The 27,420-nt window shown below is 37.1% G+C and overlaps 1 protein-coding gene across 1 annotated transcript; it reads left to right on the plus strand.

The window, feature by feature from the left end:
- Window positions 1-5,365: 5,365 nt before the first annotated feature.
- On the plus strand, window positions 5,366-5,959 carry LOC149203574 (uncharacterized). Its single transcript, XM_089401922.1, has one exon. It carries the CDS (start codon window positions 5,366-5,368, stop codon window positions 5,957-5,959), a length of 594 nt encoding a protein of 197 aa, XP_089258048.1.
- The last annotated feature ends 21,461 nt before the right edge of the window (window positions 5,960-27,420 follow it).

Below are 27,420 nucleotides of genomic sequence, written 5' to 3' on the forward strand. Positions count from 1 at the left end.
TGTAGCAACTCCACCGCTGCTCCATTTGCTGGACAATGACTCCTCTTTGGACCTGGCTGTTTCTCATCTTCATCGTCATCCTTGAAGACCAACTGAAACTGAGCATATTCTCAGTTTCTCCCTGGTTACAACTTTTGTTAGCATATCTGCAGGGTTCTGGCTAGTGTGTATCTTTTCCAGCTTCAACTCTCCATCTTCCAACACTGATCGTATGAAATGGTACTTGAGCTGTATGTGTTTTGTCCTAGAATGAAATGCTGAGTTCTTTGCAAGATGAATGGCACTTTGACTATCACTGTATAACGTGCCCATATCATGCTCCTTACCCAATTCACCCATAAACCTTTGTAACCAAATCATTTCTTTACTAGCCTCTGTAGCAGCAACCTACTCTGCTTCTGTTGTTGAGAGTGCAACAACACTTTGGATTTTTGAAACCCAACTGACAGTTGTTCCTCCGACAGTAAATACATATCCTGTAGTGCTCCTCCTATTATCTCTGTCACCTGCCATATCTGCATCAACATATCCTTGTAGGGACATGTTTGAACCACCAAAGCATAATGCCTGATTTGTGGTACCTCTCAAATATCTGAGAATCCATTTCACTGCCATCCAATGTTCCTTTCCTGGATTGTTCATGTACCTGCTTACAACTCCCACTGCATGTGCAATATCAGGCCTTGTGCAGACCATTGCATACATTAAACTTCCAACTGCTGATGCATATGGAACTTTAGACATATAATCCATGTCTTCTTGGGTCTTTGGGCACATTTCTTTGCTAAGTTTGAAATGGCTAGCAAAAGGTGTACTAAATGGTTTTGCATTTTGCATGTTAAATCTTTTCAACACCTTTTGTATGTACTCATTCTCAGACAATGTTAATTTTCTATTTTTCCTGTCTCTAGTTATTCTCATACCAAGGATTTGTTTTGCAGCACCCAAATCCTTCATTGCAAATGAATTTGCTAATTTTCTTTTGAGCACATTTATTTCCTGCATGTTAGATCCTGCAACAAGCATGTCATCTACATACAATAACAATATAATATAGCTGCCATCATTTTGCTTTTTCAGATAAACACAATGATCAGAGTGACATCTAGTATAACCTTGTTCAGACATAAACTTGTCAAATTTTAGATACCACTGCCTTGGAGCCTGTTTTAAACCATACAAGCTCTTCTTCAACCTGCACACAAGTTTCTCCTTCCCTTTCACCTCATATCCTTGTGGTTGCTGCATATATATCTCTTCCTCCAAATCCCCATGGAGAAAGGCTGTCTTTACATCTAACTGCTCAAGATGCAAATCTTCAGCTGCTACAAGACTTAAAATAGTTCTGATTGAAGTCATTTTAACAATAGGAGAAAATATTTCATCAAAATCAATACCTTTCTTCTGGGCAAACCCCTTCACCACAAGTCTAGCTTTGTACCTTTGCTTTCCTCCATCTTCTTCCTTCAGCCTGTAAACCCATTTATTCTTCAATGTAGTTTTTCCTGCAGGCAACCTGACTAAATCCCAAGTCTGGTTATGCATTAAGGAGTCCATCTCTTCTTCCATGGCTACCTCCCACTTCTTGTTTTCAACCTGCATTGCTTCTTCATAACATTCAAGTTCACCAGAATCAGTCAACAATAAATAATATAATGAAGGAGAGTATCGTTCAGGAGGTCTACCTATCCTGGTAGATCTTCTAACACCACTTTCAGGTGTTTGGGGTGCCTGTTGCTGTTGTGGTGGTTGTTGTTGTTGTGGTTGTTGATTATTATTATTTTCAGGCACCTTTACTTTTTCAGTGATTTCATCAAGGACTGCGTATTCCTTGTTTTCCTTTTCCTGTTTCTTTTCCTGCAACTGATTCTTATACAAGACCTTCTCATTGAATATTACATCTCTGCTCCTAATGATTTTGTGATTTTCGTAATCATATAAGCGATAACCAAAATAATTAACACCATATCCAATAAAGGTACATTTCTTTGACTTTGCCTCAAGCTTTGTTCTATTTTCTTTATCAATATGGACAAAGGCCTCACAACCAAAAGGCTTTAAAATAGAGTAGTTTACCTTTTTACCTGTCCATGCTTCCTCTGGAACACCACCATCCAAGGAACTTGAAGGCCCTCTGTTTATTAGATAAACAACAGTATCTACAGCATCTGCCCAAAACTGTAAAGGCAATCCTGCATGCAATCTCATGCACCTTGCACGCTCCATGATTGTTCTATTCATCCTTTCTGACACACCATTTTATTGTGGTGTTCTTGGAACTGTCTTCTCTCTGCGAATTCCATGCTCTGAACAGTACCTATCAAACTCTTTGCTGCAATATTCACCTCCATTGTCTGATCTAAGACACTTCAATTTCTTTCCTGTCTCAATCTCAACCAAAGCTTTCCATTTCTTGAAAGTATCAAATACATCAGATTTATTCTTAATACAATAAATCCAAGTTTTTCTAGTTGCATCATCAATAAAAGTAACATAATAACGAGAGCCACCAAGAGATGATACCTGAGCAGGTCCCCATACGTCTGTATGCACAAGCTCTAATTTTTCGTTCTTCTTTTCTTTCCCAACTCTGAGAAATCTGACTCTCTTCTGTTTTCCATAAATGCAGTTCTCACAAAAGTCCAAATCAACATTCTTCAAACCTGGCAACAAATTCCTTGAGTGAAGAATCTTCATCCCTTTTTCACTCATGTGTCCGAGCCTATGATGCCATAATGCTGCATCTGCTCCTTTGGAAGTCAAAGCATTAACAGAGTTAGAAATACCATTGCATAAATACAATGTACCAACCTTTTCACCTTTTGCTATTACCAGGGCTCCTTTTGTGACCTTCCAAGCTTTATCTGTGAAAGTTGTCACACAACCTTCACTGCCTAACTGCCCTGTTGAAATCAGATTTTTCTTTAGATCTGGAACATGCCTTACCTCCTTTAGTAGCCATTGGTTTCTATTCTGCTGTTTTACAAGAACCTTACCCATTCCAACAATTTTACAGGGTTTGTCATCACCCAAACGAACTTGTCCAAAATCTCCTTGAACATAGTCATAAAAGTATTTCTTTTCAAGTGTGGCATGGAATGAGGCCCCTGAATCTACCACCCAGGAATCAGTAATATTTTCGAAAGAAAGAATAAAAGCATCTTGTAACACCTCACCTGTCACATTTGCTTCATGATTGTTTTCTTGCTGTGCATCTCCTTCTTTTCCCTTCCGAGATCTACAGTCTTTCTTTAGGTGTCCTTTCTTTCCACATTTACAGCACACTATCCCCGATCTGGACTTGGATCTGCCTTTCCTTGATTTACTGCGATATCCTGAGCTCTTTCCTCTTTCTATTTTTCTTCCTCTAGACTCTGCACGCAAAGCATTTCCCGATGTCTCACCGGAGCTTTTCCGTCGCATTTCCTCGCTAAGGATAGCAGCGACAACATCATCAAACTTTAAAGTACTAGATCCAGAAATGGAGTTACTAATGGCCATTACCAAACCATTCCAACTTTCTGGTAATGAGCACAAGAATAATAGAGCTCTAACTTCATCATCAAAGTTTACCCCTACATAACTTAACTAGCTTGTAACTGTATTAAAATCATTTAAATGGTTTGCAACAGATCCACCTTCCGACATATTCATATTAAATAACCGTTTCATAAGAAATACCTTGTTTGAGGCCGAGGGTTTTTCATATAGTTTTGACAACGTCTGCATCAAACCCTCTGTCGTGGTTTCCTTCGAAATGTTGAAGGTGACTGACGCAGCAAGACACAACCGTTTTGTTCCGAGTGCCTTTCTATCGAGAAGGTTCCATTCTTCGTCTTTCATACCCGTCGGCATCTTTGTTTTTCCACCCAATGGTAGGTATAGATCTTTCTGATACAGATAATCTTCCATCTGCATCTTCCACAGCGAGAAGTTTTGGCCGTTAAATTTCTCGACCCTAAACTTACCATCTTCCGCCATTGCTCCCACTCGAACCAGGAACCCTTCTTTCCTGCGAGTTTATCAGCCAAATAGACCTTCGGCTCTGATACCAGTTGTTAGAAAATTATATATTACGGAGCAATGGAACACATAAAATATTGCAGAAATATAAACACAGAAAACGCACAAAACAAGAGAGACACAGATATACGTGGTCACCCAGTTTGGGCTACGTCCACCCCGAATAGCCAGTCCTTCCTTTTTATTATCCAGCGAAATGAAGAGATACAACCTACAGCAAAACCGTTGTAATATCCTCTGTTTTCTCTCACAGTCTCACCTCTATGTTTCTCGCTCACCGAATACACATATATCACAGCCTCAAATACAATGCCCTCATATAAAGAGAGGGGTTACCTTCTAGGGCAAAAAACCCTAAACTAAACATAAGTTCTACCGTCACATCATCCGCCTAATGAACGGCCCAGATTGACTAGAAATTACTATACTTTTACAAGGCAATTTTACAACTGTTTTTAGCTTCGGGGGCGCTGCCCCCGAAACCCCCCGCCAAGGGGGGGGCTCCAGACCCCCCACGACAGCGACCATTTTACGGGCGGCGTTGCCGCCCCATTTTGAACTAGGGTCCAAAATGCCAGTACTATAGAAGATAATCAGGCTCCACACCCAACAGAGCAATGATTTTGAAATCTTGGAAACTGAAACGGAATTATAGGACAACATCAAAGAACAAAAAATCACTGAAATAAGCAAATCTACAATAGGGCTTGAAATAAAAGAACCGGAGGGGAACCCTTTGAGCATAGTGCTCCAGGTTCAAGAAACAACAGAGGGGGTTGAAGAAGACTCAGAAATGCTCATAAGTGAAATCGGAAGCGAAGATATGGAACTCAATGATATACTAGAGCAAGAGGGTGTGGATCTACCAAACATGGTGGAAAACTGGAAAAAGAAGGGAATGGAACACATATCGGAAGAGGAAGTAAAAAGAATTAATGACATACTCATAGCACGACAAAGAGCAGAGATGGAACTGCAAAGCAAAAGCTTGGGTACAGCTAAAGGGCTGGGAGTCCGGACACAGGGTTTGCATCAAACCTCCACAAGTTCCAAATATCGTAAAAAGAGAGGACGCAGAACCAACAATGAAGCATTGCAAGAGCTAGGACAAATGCTCTTAAACTCCGGTAAGATGAAAGCCTTAGAGGCTTTTTCTCTAAGCTCCTAAACTCCATTTAAAATGAAAATTCTTTCTTGGAATGCTAGAGGGCTAAATAGCCAAACAAAACAGCGTCTTTTAAAGAAGAAAGTCCAAAAGGAACAACTAGACATAGTGTTTGTGCAGGAAATTAAATGTTCAAGCAGCATAGTAATCAATATAAGAAAAAAAGTAGGTAAGCGTATGGAATACTTGGAGACTGCCAACAATGGATGGGAGGGAGGCTTAATCACTATGTGGAATCCACAAGTAATCAAGATCCTTTCCTCTGAGGCGGCCAGATCCTTCATAGCTGTAGAAGCTCAAGTCGTAGGAAACTCTGAGACCTATCTTTGTACTAATGTCTATGGTCCACAGAAGCTAGAGGACAAGCTTCTTTTTTTGAGAACTCTGCTTAACCTGAAGCTAAGGTATCCCCAAGCAAAGGCAATCATAGGAGGGGATTTCAACATGATAACCACCCTCATGGAAAAGAAAGGAGGTATAAGGAAACTCAACAGAGACTCTGAAGCTTTCCTAGACTTCATCAAGACGACTAATCTAGTGGATGTTTTCCCCAGAAGTGGTGCTTTCACATGGAACAACAAAAGGGGAGGTGAAAGGCAAATAGCTTCTCGACTAGATAGATTTCTAGTTTCAGAAGGTATACTGTTGGAAGGAATTATAGTGGAATCAGATATTCTTCCCAGTGGAGGGTCAGACCACTGGCCCATTACATTGACTGCTGCTATCCAGGGTACTCTAAGAAATAAACCTTTTAGATTCAAAAAATTCTAGCTCACCCATCCTGATTTCATACAGCAAATTAAACAATGGTGGAAAGAACCTATGGGCATTAAAGGTACCAAAATGTATAGGTTACAAGGTAAGCTAAAATACATTAAAGACAATCAAAATCTAGAATAAAGTAGTCTTTATGAACATATTCAAAGAAAAAAAGAAACTAGAGGAGAAATTAGAGCAGGTACATGAAGGATGGATTCAAGGGAACATAAACCCAGAAACTGTGAGCAAGGAAAAGATGCTGATGCAGGACTGGCAACTTTGTTGCCAACATGAGGAAACTCTTTGGAAGCAAAAATCTTGAGTTCAGTGGCTTAAGGAAGGAGAGTAGAATATAAAATTCTTCCACAGATCAGCTATTGACCACAGAGGAGCTAATAAAATCCTTAGCCTTAAAGATGAACAGGGAGCCACGATACAGACACATCAAAACATCTCTAACCTTCTTACTACGCACTTCAGCAGCATAGCTCAAGAACCTGAAGTTGACAGAATGGAGGCCATTGACGAACTTATCTCCTCAATCCCTAAGCTAATCATGACGAAGCAGAACTTAGCTCTAACTCGAGAAATTTCCATGGAAGAGGTGGATGAGGCTGTGAAAGAAATGCCTAATGATAAAGCACCTGGGCCTGATGGTTTTACCATTAACTTCTACAAAGCTTGTTGGGAAATAGTCAAAACAGAATTTTGGGAAGTAGTGGAGGATTCCCAGCGATCTGCCTCAATCCTCAAGTCCCTCAACTCCACCTTCCTTGCCCTGATTCCAAAGGAGGAGGAAGCTAACATGCCTTCAAAGTTTTGTCCAATAGCGCTATGCAATGTCGTATACAAGATTATTTCCAAAGTAATAGCCAATAGAATGAAACCCATACTTTCGGGAATTATCTCAGAAGAGCAATCTGGCTATGTAGAGGGGAGACAGATTATGGACAATGTCTTACTGGCACAAGAGATGATTCACACACTTCAAACTTTGAAGAAAGCAGGTATGATGATGCAACTAGATCTATCAAAAGCGTATGACAAGGTCAACTGGCATTACCTAGAAGCGATATTGAGAGCCTTTGGCTTTCCTGAACAATGGATGGTTTGGATTCTAGCTTTGGTCAAATCTACTAGATTTTCAATTCTGGTGAATGGAGCCCCTTCTGCCCAATTCTCTCCTTTGCGAAGTCTTAGACAGGGTGATCCATTATCCCCCTTCCTTTTCATGATCTTGATGGAAGGTTTAAGTAGACTTATTCACAAAGCTAAAGAGGAAGTAGTTATTAAAGGATTGCAGCCCTTGTCCTCTATTCCAGCAACTACCCACCAACAATTTGTTGACAATACGATGTTGCATGGTACTCCCACAGTCAAAGAAGCCTTGGGCTACAAAAGGATTCTCAATCTCTTTAGCAAGGCCTCAGGTATGGATCTAAATCTATCAAAATCTTCTATCTTCTTTTTCAATACTCATTTAGCTGTGCAGAAAAATCTTTCCTCCATTCTAGGCTTCCAAAGAAGCAGCCTCCCCTCTAGATATCTAGGAGCTCCGTTAACTAACAAACCTTGGCAAAAAACGCATTGGGAAAAGATCTTGGCCAGCCTAGAAAAAAGATGTCATCACTCGACCCATAGGGCCCTAAACTTTGCAGGAAGACTGGTCTTAACCAAAGTAGTCCTCCAGGCCATTCCTCAATATATGCTCTCCATTATTCCAACACCCAAGGGAGTACTGCAAAAGATAAGGGTCATCCAAAGGACTTTTCTCTTATCAAGTAATTCAGAGAAGAAGAAATGGTCACTGATAGCGTGGAACAAATTGTGCAAACCTAAACATCTGGGAGGGTTGAACTTGCAAGACCCTTCCACAATTAACCGAGCCTGTGGTGCTAAGTTATGGTGGAAGTGGTTGAAAGAACCTAAATTACCATGGGCCAAACATTGGAAGGAAAAGTACGCTCTAAATCATAGTTCACAAAACCTAATCAGCATGCAAGAAAACCTAGAAGTCTCACCAATCTGGAACCTAGCGAGAAACAACTGGAAAATTATCCAGGAGCATAGCTTTTGGGAAATTCGTGATGGAAAACAACCCTTTTTTGGGAGGATGCATGGCAACAACTCCCCAAGTTGGAAAGGCCTAAGTTCGCAGATTTCAAAAGAAATAACCAGGAGCTAGGGAGAACTACAGCGAATCAATATTGGAATCCTAATGAAAGGGACCAAGAGTGGAGAATCTGGATATTCAATGAGACAGAGCACCTGACCAAAGTAAACAATAGTATGAGGAACCTGAGAACACAACTAGACAAAGGAAGGATAAGGACAGCAGAAGATAGTGACCAATTACGATGGGGTAAGCTAGAAGGAGGAAATTTCACGCTCAAAGAAGCCAAAACTTACATAGAAGACTTAGAGCATGAAGAAAAGTCAAATGGTGCAACAAATTTTTGGATTCCCAAGTTTGGCCAAAAATCAAAACTTTCCTATGGCTCCTAATGCACAAGAAAACACTTACCTGGGAGAATCTCCAGAAAAAAGGGTTCACAGGCCCTTCACACTGCCCCATGTGTGGAACGGAAGAGGAAACTATGAATCACCTCTTCAACACCTGTGACTGGGCAGATAGTTTATGGAAATGGGCGAAAACCATACTTCAAAGGATGGACAGGGTCAGGAATTCTATTCAAGAAACTATAAAGAACTGGAGGAGTAATTTCTTCAATAATCAACTAGTTAACACCAATTGGAAACTCATACCAGGGTTCATTGCATGGTCAATTTGGAAAGAAAGGAATCGAAGAGTCTTCCTAAACGAAATTAGAAATATAAACCACTTAAAAGATACAATTCTCCAAAATTTCAAGCAATTGGTTCTCATCAAAGGAAGGATAGAACAAGACACAAACATCTCGAATGTAGAATTACAGATTTTGAAAGCTTTTAACCTTGACAAGGGAAACTTCGCTTCCTCCTCGAATTGTCAGCAGGAGTTAAATACCAGTATGAATACCTGGAAGCGGCCACCTTTAGGATTTCTCAAACTCAATTTCGATGGAGCCTCCAGGGGTAATCCGGGACCTGCTGGTATCGGGGGGGGGGTTCTCAGGGATAGTGAAGGTGGAATTTAGTATATCTATAGTCGAGCTCTAGGTGAAGGGACTAATATTGAAATGGAATTCGCAGCGTTGGAACAAGGTTTGAGAATTCTCAGGAAACTAAAAGCTGGAGTAGCTGTGGTGGAAGGGGACTCTCAGCTGATGATTACGACAACGGGGAAACTATATTCGGGAGCCAAAACGAGTAAAGTCACTCAGCACAGGAGACTAGCCAAGGTGACAGAGAGCATTGCCGAACATCTTTCTTGGCTGAACGACTTAATCTTTCAGGCAGTTAGATGCAAAGCTAACACCGTAGCGGATCACTTGGCAAACTATGGCATAGAAAATCCCACTGTCAACTTGGAAAACTGTTGGTAGGACATCACTTACACGGAGCTGAGAAACAAGTGCACACTACTTTCAAGGCAGGACATTTTTAACAAAAGATGAGGCTAGGGGTACGAAGATCTTCGCCAGTAGTGGAGAATGACGCCATCCAATCGAAGGGAAGTAAGGATAGAGGGTCAGCAGGCGAAATGAGTACACGGATGGAAGAGGCATTCAATTCACAAGCAGGCTGGGTCAGTTCCTAGGAGCTCCATGAACAAAAAGTATGAACTCCATCGGCATCAAATTAAAATAAATGCCACCTGGCACTCACCGGAATGGTTCAAGTGGGCCAAATTTGGTAACAAGGATCCGGCCCATCAACAAAAATGTGATCCTGGGGGTAGAAATAATTATGAAGGGACGTGAAAGCATAAGATGATGAGATGGGGTGCCTCAAGCGACTCAGGGGCTCCCTCTTCTATAATTACAGTCCCCAATTACAAGAGCAATGCTCTGCTCTCCAACAAATACCAGCATCGTCTCAATTGTGCTCTCAGAAGGTGGCTTCTCTCTGTTCTTTGTCATAGGAGGATGGCGCGAGAAGGCATCATAAATGCTTCGGCCAACAAAGACCTACAGCAGGCTCGGGAGGCATACGAAACGAGAACCTTATAGAAGGAAAAACGCAAAATAGAGGAGTTGGAAGAAATTGCTTTTGAAGAGGAAGAAAACTTGGAGGATAATGAATTGGAAAAGGAAATGGAGTGGGTCCAGGATCCTGGTACGACAACAACACGAGAATCTCAATATGTCCACACTCAGGTGAAGATGTGGCGAATGAAAACGATGTTAGCGAAAGCTATCAGTATGCAAGGGGAGTATCTCAATCAGGCTCATCAAGCTCACCAAGCTATTTCTGTCTTATCTACGGATCACACGATAGTTTTTGAAGCACTGGACTTCAAAATCAGTTCGCTGGAGCAACAATTTGGTAACATATAAAAAAAGTTGACAATGCTGATTAGCCTTCTAAGGCATTCCATTTGCCAGGAAGCCATTGTTGTGGGGGAAGTGGTGGAGGAGACCACGGGGACCAGTCAGGGGAAGCGTTCTTCCCAACGTCCACATCAGTCCGGCAGAGCTACAACTTCGGCCGGTCAGGATTCCCCCACCAAGGATTATATCATTCTAGGGTTGTAATGGGATGCTTTGGGAGTCTCTATGGGCTTTCATGGGTTTTGGGTCAGCACTTTGCTGTTTCGGTTTCGCGATTTTACTGTTATGTCTCAGTACTCTATCTATCTTTTTAACAGTCTTTGTCTTAGTTTTCCTTGCTTGTCTCGGAGGAACTTTGGTCTGCTTGGTCTCCGTTTTGCCATATACTCAAATGGATTACTGGTTTTGATGTCCCCAACCTCTCTGTGTCACCCTGCGTGGTGAGCCTTGGGGATTTTTGACAGTCTAGTTGGTTATGAAATGTTGGAATTGGGCAAGGGAGTCAATCTTTAGTCTGTACGAGCAAACCTTTTTGTACACTATGTAATTTCTGTCTTAATACAAGTTGCTGATTTACACAAAAAAAACATGACTTTATTAAAATATGTAGATTGAATTGATATATGTGGAGAGAAATACATGTATTTATTTGATATAAATAAAATATATGGGTAAGAAATTTGGAGGAAATTTTTTCAATAAAGAGAAAATTGAATTTTTATAAGATTGAAATATTTTTATTAGACTTTTTCATTTCTTGTGAGGGGTTCATATTAACTTGAATTTATTGAAATGAATGTATTGACGAGACATAAGTGGAGCATAGGAGCCAAGAAATTTGGGGGAAATTTCTTTAGCAAACTGAAAATTGCATTTTCCTTCAACTTTCATGGTTTTATTAGACTACATCCATACTTATTAGTTACTCATATTGACTTGACCATATTAGGATAGAGAAAAGGAAAGAGTCTCTCATATTGACTTGTCTTTATTAAAATGAGTGTATTAAATTGACATAAGTGATGAGAAATAAGAATATTGATTTGACATAAATGAAGCATAAAGATAAGAAATTTGGGGATAATATATTTAATAAAAAGAAAATTAGATTTTTTATTTATTTATTTTTTATTTATTTATTATTATTTTATTTTTTTTCAGAATTTAACATTTGTATTAATCTTTATCAATGCTTTGGAGGGGCTCATATTGACTTACTTTTATTAAAATTAATATATTGACTACATGAGTAGAAGAAAACAAATAAGTATAGATATTTTATTTTTTATTTTTGTTATAAGAATAAATATTAGAGATTTCATTTCCACTAAATTATTGTTATTACTTTTTAAATATTAATCTCGATTAACTTATATTAAAGATAAAATATTAGACATTTAATGATTACAAAATTTTATTTATTTGATATTAAAGAATAAAAATATCAAATGGAATTGATGTTGAAAGGTAAGAGACTAGTCACACGAGAGGAAAAGGGAGCGATGGAGGCGTTTCTTGGACTTAGGGTTTCAGAAGACATTCTCAGCGCCGCCGCGAACCCAAAAGATCTGATCTGCCACGGATCGGCTAGAGGTCTGGCCGATGGATACTCTGAGCTCGGAGGCCCCTTTGGGTCCTGGATCGAATCTGTGGATGGAAAGTATTTTCACGCATCGAACCATAGCAAACTGCGCTTCCCCTCCTTCAGGGTGTAGATAGAGTACTCCACGGCGGCATCAGAAACTTTTTGTCTGATGTTTTATACCCCAAAACAAATGGTCTTCATCCTGTCACGTCTTGATACGCCATCGTACGAGAATTTTTGGCACAGGAATGGAAGATCTGCTTGCGACTATGAAGGGAAGAGGCATCTGCTAGCTTTCATGGCCCATTTAGGCACCCTGTGGATTCGATCTACCGATCGAGGAAGATTCTTAAAAGGTAAATCCGTAGATCAAGTCGGGGGTGGGAGTAGGGCCCTGGTTCCACGGCGTTTAGAGATTTCTACGCCCTCTGCAGCGCAGATCTGGGCTTATTCCACTTCGACGCAACTGCACATGCTCTGGTATGGAAAATTTGTTTGTGACTATGGAGAAAAGAGGAGCAGGCCAACTCCTAAGCCTTGTCTTGATACGCCGCGATCTCAATCTGTAGATCTAGGGCGGATTTTAAAATGGCAAAGCCGTAGATTAAGTATGGGGAGGAGTAGGGACCTGTCTTCGCGGTGTTCTGAGAACCCTATGATCTCTACAGCGCAGATCCGGGCCTTTATCACCTCGACGCAGCTTTTCAACAGAGGTTCTGAAGACTATGTCATGCAAATGAGCGGAAGCCCTAATAGTAGTCCCGATTTGGGAAGCAGCATACTAGATCGGGCCAGACTTTGCAGAACTGGGGTGGATCTACCAGTTTCTGCCAGATCGAGGCAGAAGCAAAATGGGTTTTCGCCAGATTCAGAAAACAACTCCGAAAACCGGGATTTGATCAAGGCAGAAACAACAGATCTGAAGCAAATCTTCATTAGATCAACAGAGGGAAGACATGTTTGTATGCGGATCTGGGAGCGGATGAGTATTCTGGAACTGAAAAAAGAGATCCAGGACAAACTCGGAATCCCAGCTGTATTACAAAACCTTTTATTTTCAGGGTTTTGCATGTAGGATCAATACACACTTCAGTACTACAGGGTTACGAAGGACTCAAAAATCATACTAAATCACCGATTGCGAGGCGGATCTAAGGGATCTACCTCAAAACCTTCAAGCTCATACCGCGATGCAGCCAAAGGGAAAGAGCCTCCAAAGGGGAAAGAACCAACAGCTGTAAATGCACCTCCAGGACAGTATATCGTGGACCAAATGCCAGAGAGCCCCTCTATCTCTTTGGATCTACCAGAGGTAAAGTAAATTTTCTCTGATTTACAGAAAAATGTTGTTATATGTAGATTTAACGGTTTCTGGCCTAGAACCGATGCATTGCACCAGTGGATTCACACTGTCTGGACAAAAAATTGCCAAATTCACCTATGCTCAAAGGGTTTCTTCATAGTAACTTTCCTCGAAGCAGAAGAAAAGGAAAAAGTCCTCAATGAAGGGCCATGGTTTTGGGGCAAGGCGGGGTTTTTTGTTACTCCATGGTTCACGGAGTTCGATGCAAACACTATGGTGGTATCAAGGATGCCTGTATGGGTAAGGTTGCATAATCTTCCGATACATTTCTGGCACTCCAAGGCCTTACTAGTTATAGGGAATACCCTTGGTAGAACGTTAAAGATTGACACAGAGAGACACATAAAAGGAATCTTTACTTTTGCTAGAATTTGTGTCGAGGTAGATCTTAGCCAAGGTTTACCAGAAAGCATCATTCTGAACTTCAACAACTCACAGTGGAAACAACCATTGGACTATGAGAATACAACCTTCAGATGCAGGGGATGTCAACAAACAGGTCATCTGTTCAATGCATGCAAAAGCCTCAACAAGAGCTAGCCACAACAAAGGAAGCCAAAAGGTTGGCAGAACATTGATGAGGTTGTAAAGAAGAGAGTCGCGGAAAGAAAAGCCTCTTCGACACCAGAAGTTGAAGAATTAGAAACAGATGAGGACGACACCACTATAGCGGAAGCGGAAACAGGGAATCAGAAGGAAAACATATCAAAAACCAAGGCCCCACAACATGTAGAGATCCACCAAAGCCAGGCAGAGATGAATAGCATGGATCAAAGCATGGGAGGCAACAAACGGCAACACCACTCAGATACTTCAGATTCAGACAAAGAAATAGGCACACAGAATGCAGGAACACAGCTAGTCATTGCATCGACCGAGCCCACTCTGGGAGAGTGGCATAAGGTCGAAAAGAAAAAGGGGCGAAAAACCTGATGCCGGATTTTTAGCTTTTCTCCCTTTTTCTTGCTCTTTCCTCTTCTCTTTTCTTCTTCTTTGAGCACGTTAGTCCTCTAGCGATGTGTAACCAAGGAGCCCAAGTGGCAGATTGTGAAATGCTCCATTGCAGCTACTAGTGTAACTTTTCATTAATTTCATTAATAAAAGGTTACCGTTTTTTCCTTTGGAAAAAAAAAAGAATAAAAATATCAAAACCATTCCATTTTAATTATATATATTTAATTATCTCCACAGGGTCTTGGATAGACGGTGATCGGGTATTGTGTTAAGGCACTTATTGATGTGAAGTCACCAATTTCCCACATCGGGGTGAAATATTGAACATAATGAAGATATAATCTTGCCAAGCTTACCAAACTGGGGTGCTTTGTTAAGTCACTCCTTGATGTGAAGTCACCGATTTCCCACATCGAGATGATATATTGAACATAATGAAGATATAATCCTGCCAAACTTACCAAACATATATATACATATATATATATATATATATATATATATATATATATATATATATATATATATTAAAAATAAAATATAAAGTTGTTGTTTAATTTTAAATCTCTGTTTACTTATTAAAAAAATATTTATTTTTATTGTTGATGTAAACTTCAGCAGAACTGTGTATTGCAATTATTGAATTGTCCTTTAATAAGATGAATTCATGACAATAGGCACATTGATTTAATCAGCTTTAAGATCGAGAATATTGGGGTTGGATTGAATTGTCCTTTAATAAGATGAATTCATAACAATAGACACATTGATTTTATCAGCTTTAAGATTGATTATATTGGGGTTGGAGTTGAATTGATGAAAGACATTAAAAAAAATAATTGAGGAAGGGCATTATATTCATATTTGGAAAGGTTGGGCTTAGGGAGCTTGGAATTCTAAAGAGCGACCACATTCTTAGCTATATTTCTTCTGCTACATGGGAGGGAAGGCACAAAGAAAACATGGGAGGGAAGACGCGAAGAAATGGATTCGATGGAGAAAATAATATCATCAAATGGAATGGCCGAGGAAGAGGAGCAAAGTTAAGGTGGAACATCAAGTTCAATTAAGGAAATATCCATGCTAAAATTATTTATTTTTAATTAAAATTTAAAAACTTAAAGATATACATTGTATTTGGAAAGTGAAAATTTAAATTTCTATTCAAACTAATGTAAAATTCTTGGATTTGTAAGGTAGATTATTTTTGTAAGCTTGGTGGGACTACATCTTCATCATGTCCAAAATATCACCCTGACCAGGCTGAAGAATTGAACAGATGACTTCACATCAAAAAGTTCCTTAAAATAAATATAATTAATTAATTATAAAAATAAATGTTAGATATTTTATCTTGATGACACTGCTATTATTATTATTATTGTTGTTGTTGTTGTTTAAGTACTAAATTCAATTAAAATTGATAAAAAATGATATATTTCTATATTATGATGATGATGATGATGATGATGGTTAACGTCCACTGAGACCAAATTTTGGTGTATCGAACCTAAAGAAACAAATTATTTAGTTTGATTTAAGATTTTATTCCTATGGTCAAAAAGCCTGGAGAGAAGCCTCCTGAGCTCACTGTAATTTTGACATCGTAAAAGGCTAGGAAGGTTAGTATTGCAACAAAGATTTTAAAACTGAAATCTAATGTGGTTGTACACAGGGCACTCTAAGAGGAAGTGATTTTCATCCTCGATGTTTGTATTCTCACATAGATGGCAGAACCTTTCCATCCATGGTGTTTTAGGCACTGCCCAACAACCTGTTTCACTATGGAGCTCATGAGAGTTCATTCTAATCTTGGCCATATTAATTTTCTTATTTGAGCTAGTTAAAACAAAGAGATACTTTTGATCTTCTAGGGTGGGGTTGATGACCTCCTTATAATATCTTAATTTTATTTTAACTGCTAAATCTTTCTCACACCACATTTTTTCTTTGAACTTGAAGTAACAATATTTTTAATGTTATTAATGTTTTGCAATGCAACATTCTCATTGATCTCCCAATGGTTTAACCAAGCCTTGGTGTCCTTATACCAACCTCGTTTGAGCCTTAGGTGGTTTTGGCAAATTTAAAGCTAGCTTAGGAAGTCTATGGTCTCCTATGTTATTGAGTTTGTGCTTGTACAACAAAAGCCTATTACATAAATAGAATATTAAATAACAAAATAAAAATAAAAATACTTTTAATACATATAAATAAAATATTTTTCTTTTACATTAATATATACAAATAAAAAATAAAATTTAATGAAAAAGTTTCATGTTGAATTTCCTTAATGAAAATTTAAACCATGAAAAGTAGTGTAAAATATTGAAATAAAATAAAAAGTATTAGAAGCTATATAGTTTAGAGTGTTTTAAGCATATTTTCTTATGACCCATGCCTTTCTTTCATCTGTGTGACCCACCGACCAATTCCTCCCCCAGAAAATTCATTTGTGTGACCCACCGACCAATTCCTTCCCCAAGAAAATCGTTGTGCGTCTCTAAAACGACTTTCTTTTATATATATTTGTGTGTGTGTGTGTGTGTGTGTGTAGATAGGTAGAAGTACTCACACACTTTGAAAGGCTCTATATTCTGAGGTTCTGAAAGGATTCGTAATCAGAAAGGAAAATATGGAGGTTCTCGAATTATTGCTTCTTTGTGTTATGGCTGCCTCTATGCCTGCAGCTACGTCTATCAATCACCCAACGTGGAATCATCATCAGTCTCTGCATTCACAATTTCATGCTCAGGGAGAGGGCTCCCACATGATCCAACGTCACCCTCAGTCCGAGGAGGCTGAATTCACATCATCATCATCAATGGACTCCCACGAGAAAAGGGACCTCCATGCTCTCTTGTCCTTCCAAAAATCCATCACAGTGGATCCATCTGATGTGATCTCCAACTGGACGATACACAACTTGCGAAACATGTGTTCTTGGTATGACATTCACTGTCAGCACAAAACTTGCAGAGTCTTCCACATTGACCTCTCTTGGTATGCATTGTCCATTGACACCCATGGGTTAGAAGGTACCCTTTCTGTGTCTCTCAGCAATAAGTCTTTATTGCAACTTTAAATGTTTCTGGTCAGGATTTAAAGGGAAGAATTCCTCCCTAGGTTTGCCACCTTAAATCGTTGCAAGTACTTGACCTCAACTGGAATTACCTCAAAGGGTCTATTCCAGTCGAATTGGGCCTACTGCACAAACTCCGCGCTCTGAATCTTTCTGGAATTTATTTATTGGAAGGAGGAATTCCACGCGAGATTGGCTAGCTTAAAGCGTTTCCACTCATGACCTCAGTGACAATCAGAGGATGATGGGTCCTATTCCAGTTGAGTTGGGCCGGCTTAAAGATTTGCGAGTTCTTGACCTCTCTGGAAGTGGTATGGAGGGTCCTATTCCAGCTGAGTTGGGCAAGCTTAAAGCATTGCGAGTACTTGACCTGAGCCATGATTAGAGGATGAAGTGTCCTATTCCAATTGAGTTGGGCCAACTTAAAGCATTGCAAGTACTTAACCTTAGTTACAATGCATTCAATGGTTCTATTCCAGTTGACTTGGACTTACTGCTGAAACTAGAGAAAATGCTTCCGGAAGGCAATGAATTTTCAGGAAGTGTACCACATCAGTTGGGTAATTTGATGAAACTTAAACAACTATAGATTTCTGGCTTGAATATTTCTCCTTCTATTCCTCCTAGAATATTCATGCTTCCCCTCCCTTATCTATCTCTTAGTCTTAACCTCGCAACAAGCCTACCTAAAGCCATTGGCAACTTGACCACGCTGACCTACTTAGCACTTTATGAAAGTGGACTCACTCACATCTCTCTAGAAATTGCCAATTTGACTAAATTGACCTCTTTTTATCACTCACGCAATGATCTCACTGACATCCCTGAATGCATTGCCAAGTTGACCAGGTTGACCTCTTTGGATGTCACTTACAATAGACTTGCTAACAATATACCTGAAGCTATTTTCAATTTGACTAAGTTAGAAATTCTAGATCTTTCTTCAAACATGCTTATTGGTGATATTCCTATAAATCTTAGCAATTTGAGTCAATTGGTTGGACTATATCTCGGTAATAATATATTAAGTGGTAGTATTCCTATAACTATTATTAGTTTGAGTACATTGACTCAACTAGATCTTCGTAATAATACACTCACTGGTAGCATACCCGAAACTATTACCAATTTAAGGAACCTTCAATTTCTTGTCCTCTCAAAAAATAATTTGACAAGGACAATTCCCAAAGCCATAGGAAAACTTCATTTCTTGGAATCCTTAATGTTGCATTCAAACAAGTTAAATAGACATATCCCATATAACATAGGTCGTTTAAGCTATCTCTCTACACTAACCATATATAATAACTGTATCTCAGGGAGTATACCCGAGAGTATTAATGGTTTGATTTCTTTACACATATTAGATTTATCAAAAAACAACTTGGAGGGACCGATTCCTAATGGCATTGGCATTTGCACTTATATCACAATATTCTCTGCTCACTCTAATAACTTTACTGGGACATTGCCTGCATCTTTGGCCAATTGTACGCAACTTTGGCTCCTGGATTTAAGGAAAAATGTATTGACGGGGGGGATTCCTCAATACTTCACATCTTTTCAGTACTTGGAAGCTTTAATCCTTGGTTATAATAATCTACATGGTTGTATTCCTCAACACATCACAAATACAAACCTTACCAGGTTGCATGTGTTGGATTTATCCAACAAAAAATTCAGTGGAAGGATACCAACAGATCTTGAGAGGCTCAGTGGCTTTGCAAATGTGTCAGATAATATTGAATTAGATGAGGAAATTATTATTGGCATGAAAGGAAATGATTATATTCTATCATATCTATTGCCTACAAACATTATATTGGATTTGTCTTGTAATAATCTTACAGGACAAATCCCTACAAATATAGGAAGCATGAGTAGCTTACGCCTACTAAATTTATCAGGAAATCAATTGGAAGGACAGATCCCTACATCTCTCAACAAGATAACTCCTTTGGAGCAATTGCACTTGCCAAAAAATAAATTGAGTGGATTTGTCCCTGAAGTTCTCTCTAAATTATCAATCTTGGCTTCTTTCGATGTTTCATATAACAACCTTTGTGGCCCAATTCCAACAGGGACATAATTTTCCACTTTCAATGTAACATCTTTTGACAAGAATGAATGCTTATGTGGGCTTCCTCTACCAACATGCAAGCAAAATGATAAGCCAAAGAGAACAATTGTTGTGGGAAATAGCAATAATAGTAATTCTAAAAGGAGATTGTTGAGCTATGCCAATGACAAAGTGTCCTTGTCAACATTTTCATTGGGATAAGGGATTGGATTTGGTGGAGTTGTTGCTTTGTTCATCATTTGGGACAAAGCAAGATGTTGGGTAATGGGCATGTCCTCCAACACATGAAAACCATTTTATGGAGTTTACCAATTCCCAAAATAGGTCACAAGGCTTTGTCCATATAACTCAATGTAATATTGTATGTCTTATTATTATTATTGTATGAGTTGTTTTTTCCAAAATTTTCAAATATATGTTCTTTTTGGAGTTTACAAAATCCTAAAATAGATCACAAAATCTCGTCAATGCCTCAATATATTAATGTATGTCTTATTATTATTGTAAGAGTTGTATTTTCCTAAAATTTCAAATACCTTTTTTTTAAACTTGTTTTATTATCAACATAAAACATGAGACATTTAATTTTACTATTAAATTATTTTATATTTACGTGGAAGGTGTTCCTATTATAGGTTTGGCTAGGTAAATCTAGCTAGTGAAATCTTTGGATTTTCCTTTCCTTCGTCTAATAAAAATTTACACCTAGAAACACGAACAATACCTCTCCCTCTCGAAGTAGAAGGATTACATTTGGCGTTAACATCGGTGATGGCATGTTTGCAGTTGACCAACATATTGGTTACCTTTATAAGCGGGCCTCACTCATCTTACTAATGTCCATCCTGCATGATCCAGAGAGTGAGCAGTGCTTTGAAGCAAGATCGGATAATGTTTCACATCAGCAATGTTATAGCTAACAAAATTGCACATATCAAGAAGCTTCACATTGTCTTCCAGGGAGTCGTTACCCCACTGGGAGTTGCCCATAACTCAAAAAAAATCTCTAAGAATCCATCTATCATAGCACATTGCAGCAAATATTCATATAAAAATACTATCAACAATCCATGTAACGAATATTCTTATCAAAAAAACTATCAACAATCCACATAACAAATATTCATATCAAAAAACTATCAACAATCGATGTAACGAGATCAACAAATCTATAAAGAATGGCTTTGTTTCTATTAAAATGTTATCAAATATAGTTGTGATAAATAAGCATGGCTTTGATATATTGAATATTTATGGAAAATTCATTTCTGAAGAAGGGATTGATGTTGTCAAAGATGCGTTGAGAAATGTGGCAGTTGGTATCTCGTCTGGTTTGGTTTTGGGTGAGAATTGGGTGTGTTGTTATTATCACGAGGAAGGGGAGAAATGTTGGATGATGGCCACCAGTTCAAGTCTAAGGCTGATGTAGAAGCCTCCAAAACATTCCCTCAGCAGGCCGATACCATCAAAGCCATCTTCAGTGGAATTGACATCTTCAGTGGTAAAAAATTCTTCAGTGGAATTGATATCTTCAAGGCCATCATGATGTAGGAATTGACATCTTCAATGGTAAAAAGCTGGAAGATATTGTGCCATCTTCACACAACTGCGATGTCCCTCATGTGACTCGTAGGATGGTTTTGTTAGCCTGTTGACTGAATATGGGCAGACCAAGGATGATCTCAAGCTGCTAGCCTAGATCAAGGCTAGATTTGATGAGGGAAGACCTTATTGTAACTGTTGTGTCTGCAATGGGAGATGAACAAATTTGTTCCCCAAAAGATATTGGTCCAAAAGTGAACAATATCAAGGTCAAAGGTCTCAAGATTTCAATGTGATTGGCAAAGTATTGTTTTATGAAGAATTGTAAGTGTGAAAATAAGCTTCAACAACCGAAGCTTTGGTCTTGGTATTACCCTGTTGCAAAGAGAATAATGATGAGATTCAAAAACATCTCAAAGATGTAGATCTTGCATATTTTATTGTAGGAATGTCTAAGGTTGAGGCTCTTAAAGTTATGTCAATTTATTTATCTGTTTTTTAAGGGAGTAAGGTGAGATCCTTAAATCTCTTTGACCTGTGTGTTAGGTGAGAAGGGTGTTTGGGCTTTTTGCTCTTTCCTAAAATCTCAAAAAGTCTTGGAAAAACTATATTTCATGAATAATAGTATTTCCAAAAACGTTGTTAGAGTTATTTTTGAACTTCTTCTTTCAGTTGAAAAGCTCAAGATTTTTTCATTTCCATAACAACATGATGAGATATGATGGAGCAGAGACCCTTTCCCAACTTGTTAGAAATTGCTTTGTATTGGAGGATTGTAAATGCTCGTACACCATAGTATGTATTAAGGGTGCTATTTCCTTAGCAAGACCTCTATAGCAAGCACACTTTGAAAAAGTTGGATTTGAGGGATAACAAGTTTCGTCAAAAGGCTCGGCTATGTTCTAGTTAGAGTATATATGAATTTATCGTCATATCTCATGATAATTTATTTGGAACTCAGAGTCTTTGTTTAAAAGTTCTGGCTTAGCGGTTATTTAATTTAATTAAGTTTATTTGGCAAAAGTGAAGGGTGATTTACTAACATTTGATATTTTATGCTAAGAATCTATATCTACATACACTATTACTTTTGTTATTTGAGTTTATGTCGTCTTCTACATCAACCACGTATTCCTCATTTGAGAATGATAAAACTTTGTTAAAATAATAAGTTCATTGAATTCTCAAAAGAGTTTGCAGAAGATATAGCATTTCTGAAATTAAAAAAAAATTAGCATATGTTTATTTTCTCATTTAGAAAGTTCCCCATGTTCCACGATAAAGCAAATGTCAATTTTAAAGTCCTTTGATAAAAAATTATCTCCTTTGCAGAAGAATAAGTTGAAGGGTCAGAAAGACTACATAATTTTGAAAATGTAGATGTGGTTATAAGAGACACTTAACATAACATCTGAAATGGCAGTTCATGACCACTATTTATCCGCAGTGAGGATGGATCGATGCAATCATTATAGCTAAGTTGCTGAAATATTAATTTTATTTTAATTAATATTCACTTATTTATTATAGTGGGGGTTATTTAATTTATTTTAATTAATGTTTACTAATTTATTATAGTTGGTGATTTTTTTTTTTTAATAATATTTAGTAATTGCGCTGAGAGGCGCTCTACAGCCTAGTATATGAGGGAGATGTTGTCACCTAACGTAACGTTACATTAAAAAATATTAAAAAAATATGAGGGAGATGTTGTCACGTAACTAACGTTACATTAAAAAAATATTCAAAAAATATGAGGGAGATGTTGTCGCGTAACGTAACGTTACATTAAAAAATATGAGGGAGAGAGGGAGAGGAAGAGGGAGGGAGATAGAGATGGAGAGAGAGTGTGTATGTTTTGTGGGTGACAAGGAGAGACAAGGGGAGATAGAGATATAGATGGGGCGGGGGAGCGGGTAGAAGAAAAAGGAAAAGAGAGGGAGGGAGGAAGAGGGATAGATGGGAGATGGAGGGGGTAGAGAGAGAGGGAGAGTTAGATATATAGATAGATAGATATGGGGGGAGAGAGAGAGAGAGAGAGAGAGAGAGAGAGAGAGAGAGAGAGAGAGAGAGAGAGAGAGAGTGACATGTGTTTTGGGGGTTGAGATAGAGAGACAAATAAGGAGAGATGGAGGGAGGTATAAATATAGATATCAGGGGGAGATAGGAAAGAAGAGAAAGATAGCGAAATTTAGAGAGAGGTAGATAGAATGAGACAGGGGAGAGGGAGGGGAAGAGAGAGAAGGATATCAGGAGGGAGGTAGACACATAATGGAAGGTGGAGAGAGAGGGAAGAAGAAAGAGTCTCACAGAGAAAAATACAGACATAGAAGTTAGATCTAGAAAGTCTTCAATGTGGTTGTTGATTTCTAATCCTATTTGATCACATGCACTATATGCGTTGATTTCGGTGTAGATGTCAATTTATAATTATATTTAATACCTCACACTAGATTCATTTATTTCAGTGTCGATGTTGATTTCTACTCCTATTTGATTGCTTGCACATGATGCATTGGTTTTAGTGTAGATATTTATTTCTAATCCTATTTTATCGCTTTCACTAGATGCATTGATTTCAGTTTAGATGTCGATTTCTAATCATATTTAATACCTCACACTAGATGCATTGATTTCAGCGTAGATGTTGATTTCTACTCATATTTGATTTCTTGCATTAGATGCATTGGTTTCAGTGTAGATATTGATTTCTAATCCTATTTGATTGCTTGCACTAGATGCATTGATTTCAATATAGATGCTGATTTCTAATCCTATTTGATTGTCTGCACTAGATGCATTGAATTTAGTGTCTATGTTAATTTCTGATTTGATGCAACAAGATGTATGATGTACATTAATTTCAAAGTAATTAGATTAATAGCATGCATTGATTTCAGTGTAAGCACATCTCTATCTCCTCCATCTATATCTCTATCTCCCATTGTCTCTCCTTCTTTATCTCTCTATCTCAACCCCTAAACATACACACTCTCTCTCCATATCTATCTATCTATCTCTCCCTCCCTTCCTTTCCTCTCCCTCTCTCTCTCTTCCCCTTCTCTCTCTCTAACATTTCTCTCTCCATATCTATATCTCTTCATCCCTCCCTGTCTTTTCCTCTCTCTTCTTCCATCCCCCCCCCATCTACATCTCCATCTCCCCTTCTCTCTCCTTCTCACCCCCAAAACATACACACTCTCTCTCACTAAAAGCACATAAAAATTATTCATCCATAAATACAATACTTGAATTTTCATCCTAAATAAAATGTTTGCTTACCCAAAATGTTTTCTTATTGAAACTATAAACTATTTATGATTGGGTACATTCTTATTATTCCCATTTTCCATCATTCAACATTGTTAATTACTTTGCATTCGAACGCGGTAATAGAAAATAACTACCATTGAAAATTATTTGGGGTTTAACACTCCATAAGTCACAATGATTGAATTTCGAGAAAACTACTATTAATATTGGAGAGGAACAAAGACATGGTATGTTGTTTACTACAGTAGCTCGAGTTAAATATTTGAATACTCTATGATTCCAACTACTATTTTCATATGATCAATATGAAAAAATGGAAAAACTAGTAGGTGTGACAATAGGAACAATAGAAGAAAATAGTTTCAGATTGATTGCAATGAAGATTGTTCGTAATTGACTATATTCTTAGTATTCACAATTTCTATGTATCAAATTGTTACATTGACACTTTGCACTCAAAATTTGTATTTCATCATTTTTCATCATTCAAGTTACTAACAGTCTCTGTCATCTCAACAAACTGAGGTAACTAAGCAAATTTTAAATGAAATTGACCAAATTAATCTTAGACATATTTAGCATATTTAAAATGATCAAAATAATTAGTTTTTCAACAAATTTTTTATGACCACACATGACTAAAACCAGCCTAGATCCATCTTAATACCAGATCTATCAAGCGTTGAGAGGGATTAAATCTCTCGAGGTGCAAACCTTTCCTCAAGTTTTGCACTAAAAAAATAAGTTTGCATCTTGAGGATTTGATCCCTCTCGGCGCTTGTTCACTATAGGTTGTGAAATATCACCAAATATTTATACCAAATATTTATTTATTTTAATTAAAATTCACTATTTGTTTTTGTGATTTAGTTTTCCAAGATGACCTTCCTAAATCTTTTATTTCTTCAGTGTACCTTTACAATTTTAAAAACAATTAATAATTTTATAAATATGAAACATCCTAAAACATAAATATAACGTTTTTTTATAAATATTTAAATTTCGAAAACATTTTATATTTTTTATAGTATTTATTTTTCATTATTATTTAAAAACCTTATAAAACCTTTATTATGATATTTCTCTATATCGTATTTCATAATAACAACATCAAAATATAAATTTTAATTTTTAAACTATCAAATACAAATTTTATTTTTTGTTTATTGATTTACATTTTTATAATTTATTATTTTTAATCGATTATAAAATTTGTTCTAAATAATTATAAATATTAATAAAAATATTTAAATTTTATTTAAATATCAATATAAATAGAGAGCTTATATAATAATAAATTTAGATATTATTATTGTTAAAATAATATACATTATTATAAGTTAAGGGTGATATTTTATATATTTAATTAGAAATTAGATAATATTTAAGAATGATTTTATGAATATATAATTAAAAATGATGAGCTTTGGGTGGAGAGTTAAAGGTTGGAATTAAAACTCTACATTTTAAAATATATATTTTCACCTTCACCCTATTAAATGGGTTGGCAATGATACATGAAATTGTGCATTTTGAAATACAAGTTTTTATTCCCCACCCTAATGATATATAATCAAATTTGTTGAGAATGAGGATGTGTGATGATATTGTGCATTTGAAACCATTCATATTAAAATGCATAGTTCCATTACCCCATCCACCATAGTACATAATTACATAAGATGAACAAGGGGTGGGAGTGAAACTATAAGTGGAGATAGTGTGGGAAAAGGTACATTTGAAACTATGGGTGGTGGTGGAGATAGTGTAGGAAATTGTACATTTGAAACTATGGGTGGCGTGGAGGGTGAAATTGTACTTTTTTATTGTGTATGGGGGTGAAGGGAAAAATTATGCATTTCATAGTGGTGGGGGTTGGGGATAAAACTGTGCATTTGTTTCACCACTAAACAGTACAACTTTACCCCCCACCCATAGTGAATAAAAGTGCACAATTTCACTTCCCACCCCTACCCATAAAGAAATACACAATTTCACCACTTAGAGTCCACCCACAATCAAATACATAATTTTTCCGCCCACCATCATCCATGAAAATGCATAAGTTTATCCCCCAACCTCACCTATAATAAAATGTGAAGTTTCACTCTCAATCCCCAATTATAACTATGAGTGGCAATGTGAGTTGAAACTATGTATTTTATTGGATGTGGGTGGAAGTGGAGGTAACACTATGGGTGCACAATTTATAAATGATGGGAAATATATAATTTTTTATTTGAAACATTATCATTTAATGTTTTAGTTGATTTATTAATTTGAATGTAATAAGTAATTTATTACCACTACATTCAAAGCATGGCAAAGTAAAGTTATAGTCTAAATAAAGATGTGAAGTTTAAGTCAATGTATATGAAGTTTAAGTCAATATGTAGATAATGATTTTATATTATTTTTTAAGGTGATATATTTATTTTGAATTAGTTTAAGTCAACAAGATGATCCCAATCTTTAAGCATTAACAAAATCAATTGGTTACATTTTTCTAATATGTTTTCATTAATCTAGAATGTTTTGCAAGCCATTAGTTTGATTACCATGGGGTCAAGTGCACCAAGTCTACATTACGTGCTTTATATTGGATACCATCTTTGAATAAGGGGGAAGTGCTCAAAATGAGAAGCAATAACAACATTGAAAACACCCTTGAAGGGCCCTCAAGTGTAAAAATAAACATGGAAACCTGGGTTAAATTTTAATCCCTAAACTTAGTAACTACGTGGTTAGATTAATTAATTAGATAGGTCAACAAAGTCCTTCCCTTGAAGGGTACTAATCATATAGTTTTGTGTGTGTATAAATTGTATTGTGTACATTAAATCAATAATTATTTGCCTTGCATTGTTTAATTAAATTACTATCATAACCTTGAAATTTTGGTACATAAATGAACTAGAAATGCATGAAATATCATAACAAATATCAATTAATTAAAATAAATTCTAATTTCTTTTTAAGAAATAAGATGGAAAATACATAACGATAGTTTGAATATAAAATAATATGTGTAGAAGCAAACCAAAGTTTAAAATGAATAATTAAATTTGTGAATATATTCATAAACCCCATGAACTATAAGTATATGGAAATTAATCATAATTAGTAAATAAGTCTTGAATATGTACAATAATTGAACATAC

The sequence above is a fragment of the Pinus tabuliformis genome, chromosome 2_1 (genome assembly GCF_031772625.1).
Source record: "Pinus tabuliformis cultivar Carrire ecotype Pingquan chromosome 2_1, CPIR1, whole genome shotgun sequence".
Taxonomy (NCBI): domain Eukaryota; kingdom Viridiplantae; phylum Streptophyta; class Pinopsida; order Pinales; family Pinaceae; genus Pinus; species Pinus tabuliformis.